The 14,200-nt window shown below is 33.0% G+C and overlaps 2 protein-coding genes across 2 annotated transcripts in view; both read right to left on the minus strand.

Moving 5' to 3' along the window:
• The window catches only part of LOC148239304 (uncharacterized), a 278,456-nt gene that overhangs the window by 233,881 nt on the left and 30,375 nt on the right, over nt 1-14,200 (minus strand). The window lies entirely within an intron of this gene.
• Nucleotides 11-12,352, minus strand: Epg5 (ectopic P-granules autophagy protein 5). Its single transcript, XM_088199675.1, has 33 exons — nt 12,224-12,352; nt 10,582-11,427; nt 10,110-10,324; nt 9,886-10,040; nt 8,784-8,989; nt 8,526-8,713; nt 8,271-8,464; nt 8,104-8,210; nt 7,513-7,781; nt 7,050-7,442; nt 6,837-6,980; nt 6,600-6,777; nt 6,291-6,527; nt 6,074-6,216; nt 5,845-6,015; nt 5,667-5,778; nt 5,329-5,612; nt 5,114-5,264; nt 4,900-5,039; nt 4,694-4,838; nt 4,442-4,630; nt 4,239-4,370; nt 3,719-3,889; nt 3,468-3,651; nt 3,016-3,395; nt 2,796-2,954; nt 2,611-2,738; nt 2,326-2,540; nt 2,163-2,260; nt 1,958-2,093; nt 1,703-1,892; nt 1,082-1,264; nt 11-1,019 (listed from the first exon to the last, which is right to left on the minus strand). The coding sequence occupies exons 1-33, from the start codon at nt 12,245-12,247 to the stop codon at nt 716-718; spliced, it is 6,771 nt and encodes a 2,256-aa protein (XP_088055801.1). The 5' UTR covers nt 12,248-12,352; the 3' UTR covers nt 11-715.

Raw genomic sequence — 14,200 nt, forward strand, 5'->3', positions numbered from 1 at the left:
AAACGTTACATTAAAAAATTATCCCATTTTTTATTACGTGCTGATCAAAACAGTAAATCAGTTATGCAAGTATATAAAAACACGTATTAGATACACATACATAATTTTGAAAATGTTTTATTATAAAAATGTATCTTTATAAGTACTGATATGATAATTGTTTTCCTATAACAATACGTATATCAATTATGCTTATTACATTATTCAAATCATAAACATTAAAAATAAAAATGGCACATGACATTCTCGACAATATAAATTGTTAAAACTATTTGATAATATATATATTTTAAATAAAACTTCACAATATAGATAATAAAATTAAACGTGAGTAACTGGTTAAGCATACTATAAGAGTCAGATGACTAGCTTATTATTAAAATTTATGGAAAGCTTAGTTTCAATATAAAAAACGTTAATATTCATAAAGAAATCAGTGTTCATTAATTTATTAATATATAATAATAGTCATGATTGTAAAATATGTGCATAAACACAAATCGTATTAAAGCAATGTAAAATGTTCAGTAATATAATAGAAAAATAATCTAAATATTATTATATTATTTAGAAACAAGCACCGAATCATTACTAATGGCCAAAACATCACATTCTTACAATAACACAGTCTAATATTATTTATATATCACGACAATCAAAATATCACTTTTGAAATTATTACAAAAAAAACATGGAATAATAATATTTAACATAGTTATTTAAAAATATCCGAAACCTTTGTAATATAATTTGAGTCACTGTATAAATTCGAACAAAATCCTAAAATATTCCTCATAACATTATCGTTAGTTTTATTTCCTTGTTCTTTAAGATAACCTATATACTCGACTAGTATGTGCTTAACACTCGAATATTGCTTTAGATCCACACAGGATTCTACACTAGCAACAAACTTTTTATAAACAACATCTTTGGCATTTGACGATGAACTTTCGCCTTTTAAATTTTCATTAGCGTTTATAATGCTGCAGTATGCATATTTTGTAATGATTCTAAATCTGAAAAACAAATATATTTTACTCGTTTGTTAAATGTCTGTTAAATGATGAAATGAACGTACTTGGGCGAAGGTGCAATATTTTGGACGTAAGTCTTCCACAGGCCGGGTTCTTCCGACCATTTTTCTAATATAGACGTAACTTGTGCATATACTGTGGTTTGATTTTCTTTTGGAAAGTTTATAACTGTAACGAGGGACGATAAATACAAAACCCATAGTATTGTTTGATTTTCAAGTGTTGATCTAAAATATTAAGAAGAAATCACAAAAAAATTCTATGAAAAGACTAATATTATTTATACTATAAGATTGCCCAATTCACTATTCTTCTGTGAACAACTCCATGATGTCTTAATATCAGTGGCGTAGCTAGGGTATGTGCCGCCCGGGGCAATCCTAAAAATTGCCGACCCCCCCCCATACATTTTTTTGCAGTCATAAAATCAGCATTTTTAAAAATAATAAATTGATTATTGTTAAGCCCTTACTATTCGTAGATTTACATAAATTTTAGTATATTCAGGGTTTAGAACCACACTCGACGATTCCATCGCGAATATGCCGCCCCCAAGCAAGTGCCGCCCGGGGCGGCCCGCCCTCTCCGCCCCCTCCGCCCCACCATAGCTACCCCACTGCTTAATATGATTTTTAATTATTATAATACATTATTTTTATACTCACGTAGGAACGAAGTCATATAATGAATATAAAATATGTCTATGCAATGTATCAAACTGCTTTCCTTCATATTTTGCTATATCCAATGACGTATACGTAGCAAAAGCCGTTATCAATATGTTATTATCGATTAAAAACTTAATGGGGACAATGCAATTATGCTTCCAAAGTGACAGAATATAGTTCCAATTACCTATAATTAAAATCATTCATAAAATATTGAAAGAAAAACGCAATATAAAAAGCTAAGATACAAACCTCCATTACTAAAATATATACTCAAAGTGTGTTCGGATACTTCAGCAAAAATATTATCCTGAGTTAAACTTAAAATACAACCAACGAGAGACTCTACACAAAGTTTCGACGTATTAGCAGCCCATTCGATAAATTTCTAAAATAAACCCAATATTAATATTAATATATAATTAATTCTATTTATTGTTGATTGCTGTTGAATTACCATTTTTCCTATCTCTTGCAAAGAAACCATATTTATCATCATTATGGCGGAATTTAAAAGCATCGTACATTCTGATAATTTTTGAGTGTCGCTTACAGCTGTTAGAAATATTAAATCATGAATTAAAATAGTATATTATAATAATTAATAAATAAAAGCTTGCCTAAATTCATCACAGTTACTTCTATCTTTTGAAGCATATCACCAATACCCAAACCGACCGTCTTATTAACGTTGCGCTTTTGAGTAGCATCAGATTTTCTCTCCACGATTTCCAACAAACCGTCAATCCATTTATTAATCAGACTGGTCCTCTTTAATTGCCATTCTACGCCTGTTTCTCGATTTTCCTTTAATCCACCGACAGCACACAATACACTAGAAAAATCATAAATAAAATATTAATATCTGATCGAAGGAGCTTAACATCAGATCATGCTACACTTACGAGAAAAATGGATTGCCATAAAATGGTTCTTCTGTGTTGTTCATCGAGTTCATAAAAAATTCGAGTACTTCTTCATATTGTTTTACTTTCAAATGATGCCACGGCAATTGCAATAAATCATCTAAAACCTAAATATATACATTATAACATGTAACATGTTTGCTTCATATGGAATCTAATATTACGTGATGTTCAGGCCGAAGTTTTAAAAATAGTAATAGCAGCATATGCAGTGCGTTTGTTTGAATTTGCTGAGGTACCACATTAATCCAATTCTTCCAAGTCCGATCGCCTATGCAGTGAAGAGTAAAAGTGTGACAGGACGGTAGCGGCCTCATACTAATCTGTAAACATTAATCGATTTAAAGACTTGTCCAGCCATAAATTATGTTGTGAATTGCATACCTTATACATCGTTTGCAATTCAGAATATGTAATCCATTGATTGCAATCTATAGACCAAGGGAGTTTTAACAGAGCCTTATGCACACGTCCTAATACGTGAGTTCCAATTGCAATGTGCGGATAGCTGCTGAAGTACCATAGCCAAGTCAGTCTTAGAAAATCATCGCCGCTTCCTGGCAAAGTTTCTATGCAATAAGTCAAGGTTTCGACGAATGCGTCCAACATTATTTCAGGCACTACATTGTCGTCTGGTCCCCAAGGCATTAGCGGTGGACTTTTAGTTAGCCAATCGTTGGACCAGATTGTTTGCGGCGTGTCCCACTTAGGCACCAACCACACGTTCCAAAAAGAGCACATTGAGTTGAAAACCACAGAGCATACTGTTTAAAAATAATATAAGTTAGCGGATCAATAGGGAAATCAAAGGAAATATTATATATCTATTCACATACTTTGATGTGTGAGCAAAAGCGGCTGATGAACCATGGACGTGCTCAAAACACAGGACGTGAGAAGTGCTCCCAGTCTCGTCATCGCCGTTGTATATAGATTATAGCGATCATACAACCCATGCAATCCCCAAGTCCCACGTTTGCTCCACCATTCTCGACCAATCAAATCCATATTGCTACAAGCCTGGAATAACAATTTAATTTAAGCACAATTTAAAACGTATGTTTGTCTATAAATATTTGGAAATAACCTGTTGATGAGAAATCATATGGGGATATTTCTCGATAACCATGAAACAATGCTCCCAGCAGTCTGGCGGTAGCTTCTTTTCAAGTGACAATTTATGAAAATATGATAGAACTTGGTTTAGATGAACTGGAAACTCCCACGCGAGTAGATGACCGAGATGAACGCACAGCAGCTATTAGAATATTATATTGTAAACTCATTTTTACATAATTACAAATTAATTAGATTCTCCGTGACTATACTAATATACACTACCGGTCAAAAGGCCAAAACCTATAACGACGTTCATAGTCACAAATCCACCTTTATTTAATATAACTATTAAAAATATTGTTACCCAATTAAGGAATAGACTATTTTCTGTATTATCCATAATAATAATATTATAACATATTTTTTTTAGACTCGCCTTCTTATTCTACGCAAAGGGTCATAAAAGGGAAAATCCGGTCCAGCTGTTAAATATGCGAATAAATTGTCTCAAACTTTTGATCGGTAGTGTATATTTGTATTATATATACCTCTTGTAACATTAATTTTTCTGGTGGCGGTTCACATCCAGTGAAAGCTAATGCTTCACATATATGAGCTATAAGTATATTTCTATCATTAACGCTCGGGCGCGTCTCATGCAACCATACCGATATTCGGAACTGAAACCATTTAATTAAATATGATTAATTTATCCTAGGAAGTTTAATTGAATTCACAACCGGCAACCAACCTTTGATAAACAACTAAAAGCCACATGAAAATCTGCAACTGAACTATTGATAATAGCATACAAATTCAGCATTTCATTAGTCGGCAAATCCAAAGGGCGCAGCAATGAACAAATCAGCGCATCATTTCCGATATGTTTCATTCTATTCACGAGATTTATACAATGTGTTCCGTTTTTTCTAACAAATTTCTAAAAAAAACATCAGCATAAATGATGCAACTATTAAATAGAAAAATTTATATTCATACTAACTTCCCCTAATTGAGTAGCAATATTATTTAAGACATGATTGGCCGGTGGAAAATTCAAATTTTCATTTTTCAACGCCTCCAAAACAAGATTGAATAATTTGATGCCAATGTCATTAGTTGCTGGTAACATACCGTTACAAGCCAACCTAGAGAGAGCGTAATTTTATTAGTTCTGTAGCAGTAATTTTAATAAAAATAAAATCTTACTGTGATAATTTGCTCATTGCTGCCGTCAATAAAGATACGCTTAAATATGATTCTGTCGATTGATCAATAGCTACTTTGTGCTTCTCCCTATTGTAAAAAATAGTTGCCTTAGTGTTGGTATTTAATTGTGATTCAAAACCCTACAAAAATCAAACAAACATGAAATTTACATAGCAAGATTTGATCATTTAGAACCAAATTATGTGATACGCACAGAAACGTTAATATTAGCGCCTCCCATGCAAGTGTTGCCACATTTCTCTATTCTATTAAAGTTAATTTTATTTTTTGTATATAATTTTCCAAGTAAACTATAAAGGTCCTTATCAATCTGTATAATATTCGAACGTAATGTGATATATTTTCTAAAATAAATTTAAAATAATTATATATTATATATAAAGCAATCTTTATAAACAAATAATGTACTTAGAATGTGAATGCAGTTGTTTTAAATTATTTTTCAGCATATTATAGGCACTTCTTAAATCATTGTTGATAGTCGGATCAATTATAGGCACTAACTGGGTATCATTAAACTTCTCTGTGCAAATTTTGATCGGTTTTTCATAAGTTTTGATACGATTCAGAATTCGCTCTTCGCATGAAAATTCTTTACTCTTGACACTCGGTATCGGACTACCACTTTTTATATTTGATATAAACAAATATTTCTCGTATTCATGCAAATCGATTGTTTCTGTCCATGTAAACTACAAAAAAATACATGAATTAATCAGTCAGGACTGATAATGTAATCAACGTACAGTTTGTCCAGAAATGAGCATTCTTAATTGTTCCGAAAATGGATGAGAGAACATTTGGCTTGGATCGTCGAAGAAATTTTCACCTAACCACATATGGAATGTATCCATCAATCTGAAAGAAAAATATAATTTATTAAAACGATAATAAATTAAAATTTGATATTATGAATATAAGTACCTCGCTTGATGTAAATGATATAATTTCTCATCTGCATTCAATAAACTTTTATTTTTATCCTCGTGGTACAGTTTTGCTTCTAAAAGACGAGCTTTTGCTTTGGCCAAAACTTTTGAATTGATCGTTCCTTGAAAAAATAACGGTCCAACAGGTTTTACGTAACTATTCACCCTAAAAAATAATTTTTGATTATAACTTATACTATATAATATTTTAAATATAATCTCACCGTAGCACACTGGTATTTAAATACATATAAAAAAAACACTGCCATATTAGAGAGTAAATTGGATGCGAGAGAGGTGTGGCTATTGCACACTGAATAGAACGGTATATAACGAGATACGAAGAACTATCACCACCACCGACGCTCTACAATAAAGCAAATTAATATTAAAGAACATAATATAAAATATACATCATATAAATAAATCATAAATTGATACCTTGAAAGTCTTATCGATGTTAATTTTCGTTCCTTCCTTTTGCAAATGTAATTTTTCAGCCAAGTTTTGCCAGAGCTCCATGTTTCTTTCGACTGTAAAGTGCTCCAACCACAAAACGACATGCCAAACGAAAGGAACCTCGATTGAACATTGAATCAAGCCCTTAAACGTTGACGAGTTGTTGAACAACCAGCTTCCAAACGATGATGAATTAGGTGATCTCGGAGATGTTGGTGACTGAAATGTAATTAAATTAAATATATATAAAAATGCCCATGAATTGTTTCCAGTCGTAATAATATTTTATACCTGTATGAATGATTTAAATATGCGCGATGCTTCATTCATGGCATCTTGAAAGAAAAAACAATAACCTAAAACCATATCAAGCAAATATACTGCAATCCAATCGCACTGCCAGTTATCCAAAGATGTAATCCAATGAATCCACACCACCATTAAAGGTGTAGGTGAAGAATATGAAAATCTGCAACGAATATAACATAAAGCAATGCATAATTAAAATATTATATAGAATGAACTTACTTTGTATAATTAATTAGATGCGATTTCATAACTTCTAATAATAATTTAATATTTGCGCTGGGAAAGTCTTTACTTAATAATCTGACTGCCATTTTATGTAATGATCTTTCTTCTTTCAATATTAACATTAGCAGTTCTTTAAAGCTATGGAGTAAATAATTTTTATTATATTGATCAGAATTAAAGACAACACGTCAAAATCATAAAACTTACAATTTATTTTGTACGATGGATTCTGGTGATTCTGCTAATACTAGTACGATATAATTTAAGACGTGAGCTACTTCCGTAAATCTACCGATGCTGGCCAATTTTACTAAGCAAGGTGCAGAATGTTGTAAGATTAAAGGCAAAGAATGTCCCCACGATGTTGTTAACATTAGTATAGTATTTGTGACGTGACATTTTCCAGAAAAATCAATGCCAACAAAGCATTCAGGATGAGGAGCAGAAGTGAGATTTAATCTCCAGTCAATATGGTGGATTTTCAATGCTAAGAGACACTCCCAAATCCATTCTGGTACATTGGTTTTCGCCTGCGTATACTTTTGGGTCATAATTGACAGAAACACAGCGACGCCTCGTTGAATCTCCAAATTAAATCCCCTAAATTAAAAAATCACACTGTCATTTTCTTCAATAAATCCAATATAATTCATATGCAAGTAATAATTACCCATCAACGTTCCAATTTAGAGATTTCAATAAAAACGGTACTAACGAAGGTTTACTTTCTTTCCATATTGTCAAATGTTGCATCAACTCATCGATATTGGGAGTCCAGTGAGACAGTGGTAAATTATCCAACCATTTTCCGGGAGTCTCCGGAGGAATGTTATTCAACGTGGGACTCATGAATTCTAAGTTTTTTTTTAAAGCTATCCCGCAGAGCGTCCTAGCCCATTCTCCGCAACCAAGATCCGTAAAATCCGATAGAAAACCAATCTAAAAATTGATGAAAAAAAATATTTTTTAATAATTCCAATAAAATAACACCAGTCTGTTAAAAAGTTATATTATATTAATATACTTCAAAAATGTATAGATTGAGTAACGTAAATGACATATTATATCCCTAAAATGAAAAGAGACTCGTAATATCGTATTTCAATGACAGTGTCCAAATTAAATGACTCATCAATAATAATAATAAGCGATGGCACGAAAGTGGTTAAGAATCGACAGTTAAGTATGAGACTACATATGTTTTAACCGAAAAATAGTTGTTTTAAATGTTTTGATAATTGTATTATCAACAAAAACATACATCAAATAATTTTTTTATTGCAGCAGAAACCAGCTTATCTTCCTTTCTGATGACAGCCATATTTGATATGGTAACAAATGTATAATAACACCATATGCTATCTGAAACTGAAAACAACACAAACATTAATATGGAATGAGTTGGATTAAGTTACCGCATTAACATACCGATCAAATTGTCCGATATTTTCTGATACAACTCCACAACATGATCTATCTTGCAAAACTTGAAAGGCATCTCCGCTATAAACATAGTAGAGATTTCCCTAGATCCTGCACATTCCAACGCAGACACACCAGCTAAGAATATATTATCATATTCGACGCAAAGTCGTTCAATTAAATTGGCTTCACACTCAGAACTATAAGATAACAATTATGATTAGTAAAATAATAAGACTTTGATTATAATGATTGACATACCTAGCTACTTCCCATAAATCCGAACAATACATAACGGAATGCAATGCTAAACGGCACAGTTCTTTGGTGAGCGCTACGTACTTTTTGAACGAAATTAAAGCAAATCTAATTATATTCAAAAATATTCTAAACGTAGCAAAAACTTTTAGTACAGATCCACCGCATAAATTTTTACCGCAAAACATAACCTGAAATTTAATATATAATCAATAACATAAATTAACATTGAAAGCAATAAATATGAAGCAATTATAATACATCATCTTCGATATATCTGACTACCATCAGCTCTTGAAATATATTTTCAAACGGTATTTGCCTGATGAGCCCTAAAATGTCACTTTCCTTTAAAACAATCTTGTTCTGTGTGCCGTTAATTTCTATATCAGCGTGTTCTCCATCAGAATCGACAATCAACCATAAGGCATCATCTCCTGCTTCAGAAGCAACTACAAGTTCATCATCTTAAAAAATAAAATTAATTAGTACTAATATTAATTTGTAGTTGTAATGTCTAGTCACTATCAGACATATAACATCAAGGTACAATTTGTTCATACTTCAGTCTTTCATTTTTATCGTACCATCGATCATTTTAAATAACAATAGGTGTGAACCGCGTAAATACATATCTGATATTAAAACTAACTTTACCAGAATTATTTTGATAAACCCAAAAATGTAAACAACAATGACATCATTTCAGCTTTTTTAAAGGTGAGGCAAAAGTTGGCCAGTCAGTGGTCGTTATTTTAATATTTCCATTCGTTAAGTGACATGCATTTTTCTGGCCAAAATCAGAGGTCCTTAATTAGAATCCATGTCAAAAGCAATAAAAATGCTTAGTTTTCTAAGCGTTTTTATAACAATAAGTGAGACTCGTATGAAGCATGCCTAAACCAAATTTTGACCAATAGGAGGGCGCAAAAAACAATTATCCCTTCTCAGAAGTCAAAAATCCACATCAAAAGCAATAAAATCGTGCTGTCACCGTCGTAGTGAGAACGCTCGTTGCTCGTTGTAGTGAGAATGCTCGCTTGTTACCGTCGCGTCACTGCGACGGTAACAAGCGTTCCCACTGCGACGACGCTATATTTATCATTGCTCCGGTTTATTTTTTGAGCACATTTATAGAAAAAAATTCTATAAATATGTTCAATGATAAGTATATCGAACGTATATGCGTATTGTGTACTTTAGAGCTAATAGTAGGGACGTAAACCCAAACTTGCCATCTTTTTCTCAATTATGAATAATGATGAAATGGATAGCTCTCCAAAGCTAGGTTCTAAAGCATCTAATTTGGCTCGCATATAAATATGGGCAAGTCTGATATTGATTTTTAATACATATTAAATACCATTTTTAGATGTGTTCGGTGTATTAATTCGTATATCGCTATGCTTTGTTATTATCAATATGACTTCTAGTAGACAAAAAGCTTTATATATATCATTGACGCTTTTAACTTCACACTTGATCAGATGTAGGGCCCATCGTATGCCTTGTGGAACTCTAAAATATATAATATACATATTATATGTATATAATTAACAAAAAATATGCTATGTATTATTTGTATACCTAATTATATGATGCAATACAAAAAGTAAATTGTTCATGGTATCTTCGTGTTTGAGAAGTCCTTCTGTCACTAAACAACACCAATTCCTCAATTGTTGCCTAAGTTGCTTATCAAAACCCCAACCAGATGTTCTTAAGGTATAGAACAGTACGTTCAGAGCATCTTTCATTAAATCTGTTCCAGTGACAATTGAAGTCCAAAGTAAATCATTCACCTTCAATAAAAAAATAAATATATTTTAGAATAATCGATATTAAGACAGATTTATAATTTATATCAGAGTTTTTCAAGCCTTTCAATTTGTGTATACACATTAACTTATTATTTTTAATACATACATATGTATATATTATAGACTATAAATGCAACTTAATATCTAATAAACTTAGTAATAAAAGACAAACTAATATTAGAACCGAGTACATATAAACAATTACCAATAATTTGGAAGACTTTAAATATATACATTACCTGTATTTTACACAAATTTTCCTGGTGAGAATGCATTGAATGAACCTCAGTAGCCTTATCTCTCAATATTTGCAAATCCTTTTGCAATTCAGCTAAAATGTCTGATTGCAATGTTGCTTCTAAATATTTATATCTATACGAGACATAATTTTTATCCTCACATGTGTCTCTGAAAATCATCGTTTTATTTTCGAGTGTCCAAATAGCCATTTGCTTTTTTTCACACTCTGCTAACAAGGCTGATATTTCCTTTTGATTCAAGATCATTTGAGACCTCGCTCTTTGATACTGGTACAAAGCTTCATATAGTGGATGGATAGTCAAAGGCGCTATAATGTTGTGCTCTTCAAACTGAGCTGAAAATGTCCTAGCATTATTAATTTCTTTCATTCCGAATACGTTTTCAATCTCTTCAAACGTAAACGGAGTAATGCTTTTAACTTCCTTGTGCGTTTTTAAAGCATCCACAGATTCTTGTATGAATTCAAGCTTTTGGAATTGGTTCACCAGTGCGTTCAGTTCTCTGAAGCTTGGAGCAGAAGGTGCGGTGACTATTGAGTCTGGTTGTTGTATCTCCTCACATTGCAGAACTTCCTGCGTCACAGATACCATATCTTGAGCTATTTCAACATGTGTATCATTATCCAACTGTTCTATATTTAATACGTTTACGCATTGATCAGAGTTGGCTTGTATTTCAATGATATCGTATTCAACATCGTCTAATAAATTTGAGCTTATATCATTAGCATCTTCAATAACATTGTGTACACTGATTTGAGGCAAAGGCTCACTTTCGACGACTGTATTGTCAGCTTCAGCTTTATTCCGAATTTTTTTCTTTTTCTGAAAGAAGCAAATGAGTTTATATAATATACATATCAAACGCTTATTATACTAGTTATAGTTTTCTGTAAACTGTCAATTAATATAAGATATTAAGATTAAAGTAATCAATAATAAGGTGACCAGATTTCAAAGGACACTAAAAATAAAAAGGGCATCTCAAACTTTATTGTCCGAGGAGAACAAATTACTGCGGAAGCTAAAAAAAGGTCATTTCGTACATTCTTGTTCAAAGGCCATCTTGGATTTTTTGTTCGAGGAAGACAAAACAGGGGAAATTGCTACAGAAGCTAAAAAACTTTGTTAAAATAAAGGTCACCTCGGACCTTTTTATTTAAGGAGGACAAAGGACAAAAGTTATGAAGACAATCCTCCTCAAAGGAGGACGTCTGATCACCTTATCATTAGGTATATCCAATAACATTTGCGTTATACATTAGGTGAGTTAATATGCAATATTGCCTGTATTTATAGTTAATTGTCAATATTACATTCAATAAAAAAATATTCAAGCGTGGCCGCCATTTTGAAAATACAAATATAATTCCTTTCTTTTAAAAACTTGGCCTTAACAATATTTTTTATGCTGTATCAATTTTACATTATTAATATTTAGACAATGTTATTAGATAAATAACTGCGCTATAAATATAAAATTGCAAAAAAAATATTTTCAATGATGTCTTTAAATTAAGGGACGTTGGAGTGAATATACTTTGAATGTGCGTTTAATGTTTACATTACATATTAGCTGACAGTTTACCACATTAAAGGTCATAAAAAGCATATACAATACCGGCTTCTCCTTCACTTTCTCCATTGTAAGCTCTCTGGCGGATTTCTGAAGACAAATAATACAAAATTTTAATTTACAGCGCAATACCCAGCGTTAGGCGATTATTGTTTTCGCTGTCATGTGTGTCACAGACAGCTGTGGGTAGCTCGAAAATGATACTTTTCGCCAGTGTACTATACACAGGAAATTCCTATGGTTTTTAAAAAGTAATATATAAATAGATTGCAAATTATTAAAATTCTAAAATTTTATTATGTGTTTTAATTAAAAAAAATATAGTGATATAAATTACATACATACAATAGATATAAATTTTCATGCATAGAAAATATATTTAGAGAAAATATAAGTAGAAGATATACATATTTTAAAATACAATTATGCTATAACGAGAGGTGATTAAACGGCGAGACTTGCGTTGAATTTCGTTTATTGGATAAAAATAAAGGTTATAAAGTTGTTGTCCGAGTGTGTGTGTGTTTAACGAAGTGGAGAATGTTGCTTTCTTTTCCGGACTCATCCGTTGGTCGATGAAGAGTGATTCCAGTTCCTTTCGTATGGCGGTGTTGTTTATTGTTTCTTTTCAATAGCGTCGTGATAGCTCAGTAGCCCTGGCTGAAATTCTTGATATTCTGGTAGGTGTTGTTCGTCTCTTGATCGCCGCGGAGTGAATGCTTAGGGTCAGTTGCGCCCCCCCCCCCCTCTATACTTGATCCCTGGCATCTCAAATGCAGTGATTGGTGTTTTAGTCCTGGCCCATGATCGGTCGCAGAGAGCCACCTCCCGATTGGTTGAGACATCGCTACACTCGTGAATTTTTGGCATATCGAAACGAACGGAGTGCGCTGAAGTATTAAACGTTGCATTGCCTCAAATCTAGTCCAACCACAACTTGAATTTAACAATCATCAATAATCAAACAGCCAAAATAACTAAGAACACCAATAAACGTCAGTACGAAGGATCAAAGCGAGACCTCAGAATCGTGTCTGATGCATAGGGGTCGCTACACAATTAACTTTCCTTTGTACAGAATCAATCAATATCCTTGTTGGAGCCTATTTATATTTATATATAGATTTTTATTATGGCCAAAACTTGGCGACACTTGGCGTAATTGTATAAATAACCATGTAAACAACTTTAATTCTCAATAAAACACTACTGCGGTGGCTCAATCTGTGTATAATGGCCACCCGTCACTATCCCGTTGCTAAATTAGTGACCCGACGTGATTCCCGAGCCCAATGGAGTCAGATATTCATAATGGCCGACACAGACACCGCTGCAGTATAACAAAGCCGATCCGCTGCAAAGCCACTTGCTGCCAACCCGCCGGAGCTTCCCTGGATCCGGACTCGAGTTGGCGGACCACCAAGATGATGGGCCTGCGCCCTCAACCAGATGCCCCTATCGTCAGCCACCGTCGCCGCCGACTACGGCAGTAAATTGCTAGGGCGGGGCCGTGTGGGGCCTATTTACATTTAAATTTTGTTGGAGCCAAAACTAGCTAACACTTGGGTAGCACTGACGGACGGTTATTCTCTCGCATGGCAGCCCTCGGCCTGTTCGGACGCGTGTCACGGGCTCGTGCCCCGTTCAAATGTAAACAACTTTAATCGTCAATAAAAACATTACTGCAGCGGCTCAATCTGTGCTAATTGCCACCCATCGCCAAAGCATTTTAATTGTAGACCAGTTATTATGACCGGTGTTGATAGAAATAGGTATGATTTTTTTAGTAATCCTAGTGTTAAAAATCTAATTTAGCTACAGCTCGAATTCTAGTAGGGAGATACAGAAAAACCGACTTTTTAGTGAATCAAATGTGTAAATTAAAATTTTCTTATCACTGATACGTGTTGATTACACCTTTAGTTATCGTTTAATTAATTGTTTACGTTAGATTGTAGAGGGATTTTTTACTTTCACCTTCCTTCAATGTACACATATTAAAATAAAATACACATTCACTTA

This window comes from Plectrocnemia conspersa, unplaced genomic scaffold (genome assembly GCF_051122295.1).
Source record: "Plectrocnemia conspersa isolate PC_06_02 unplaced genomic scaffold, ASM5112229v1 ptg000001l, whole genome shotgun sequence".
Classification (NCBI taxonomy): Eukaryota; Metazoa; Arthropoda; class Insecta; order Trichoptera; family Polycentropodidae; genus Plectrocnemia; species Plectrocnemia conspersa.

What these genes read in the sequence shown, in the direction of transcription:
- Epg5 (XM_088199675.1), bottom strand. Translation starts at nt 12,247, where the DNA reads ATGGAGAAAGTGAAGGAGAAGCCG. An exon ending in TATTTAAATCATTCATACAG is followed by an intron (nt 6,528 to 6,599) that starts GTATAAAATATT and finishes ATTACATTTCAG; the next exon opens with TCACCAACATCTCCGAGATC. An exon ending in TTAAATACCAGTGTGCTACG is followed by an intron (nt 6,016 to 6,073) that starts GTGAGATTATAT and finishes ATTATTTTTTAG; the next exon opens with GGTGAATAGTTACGTAAAAC.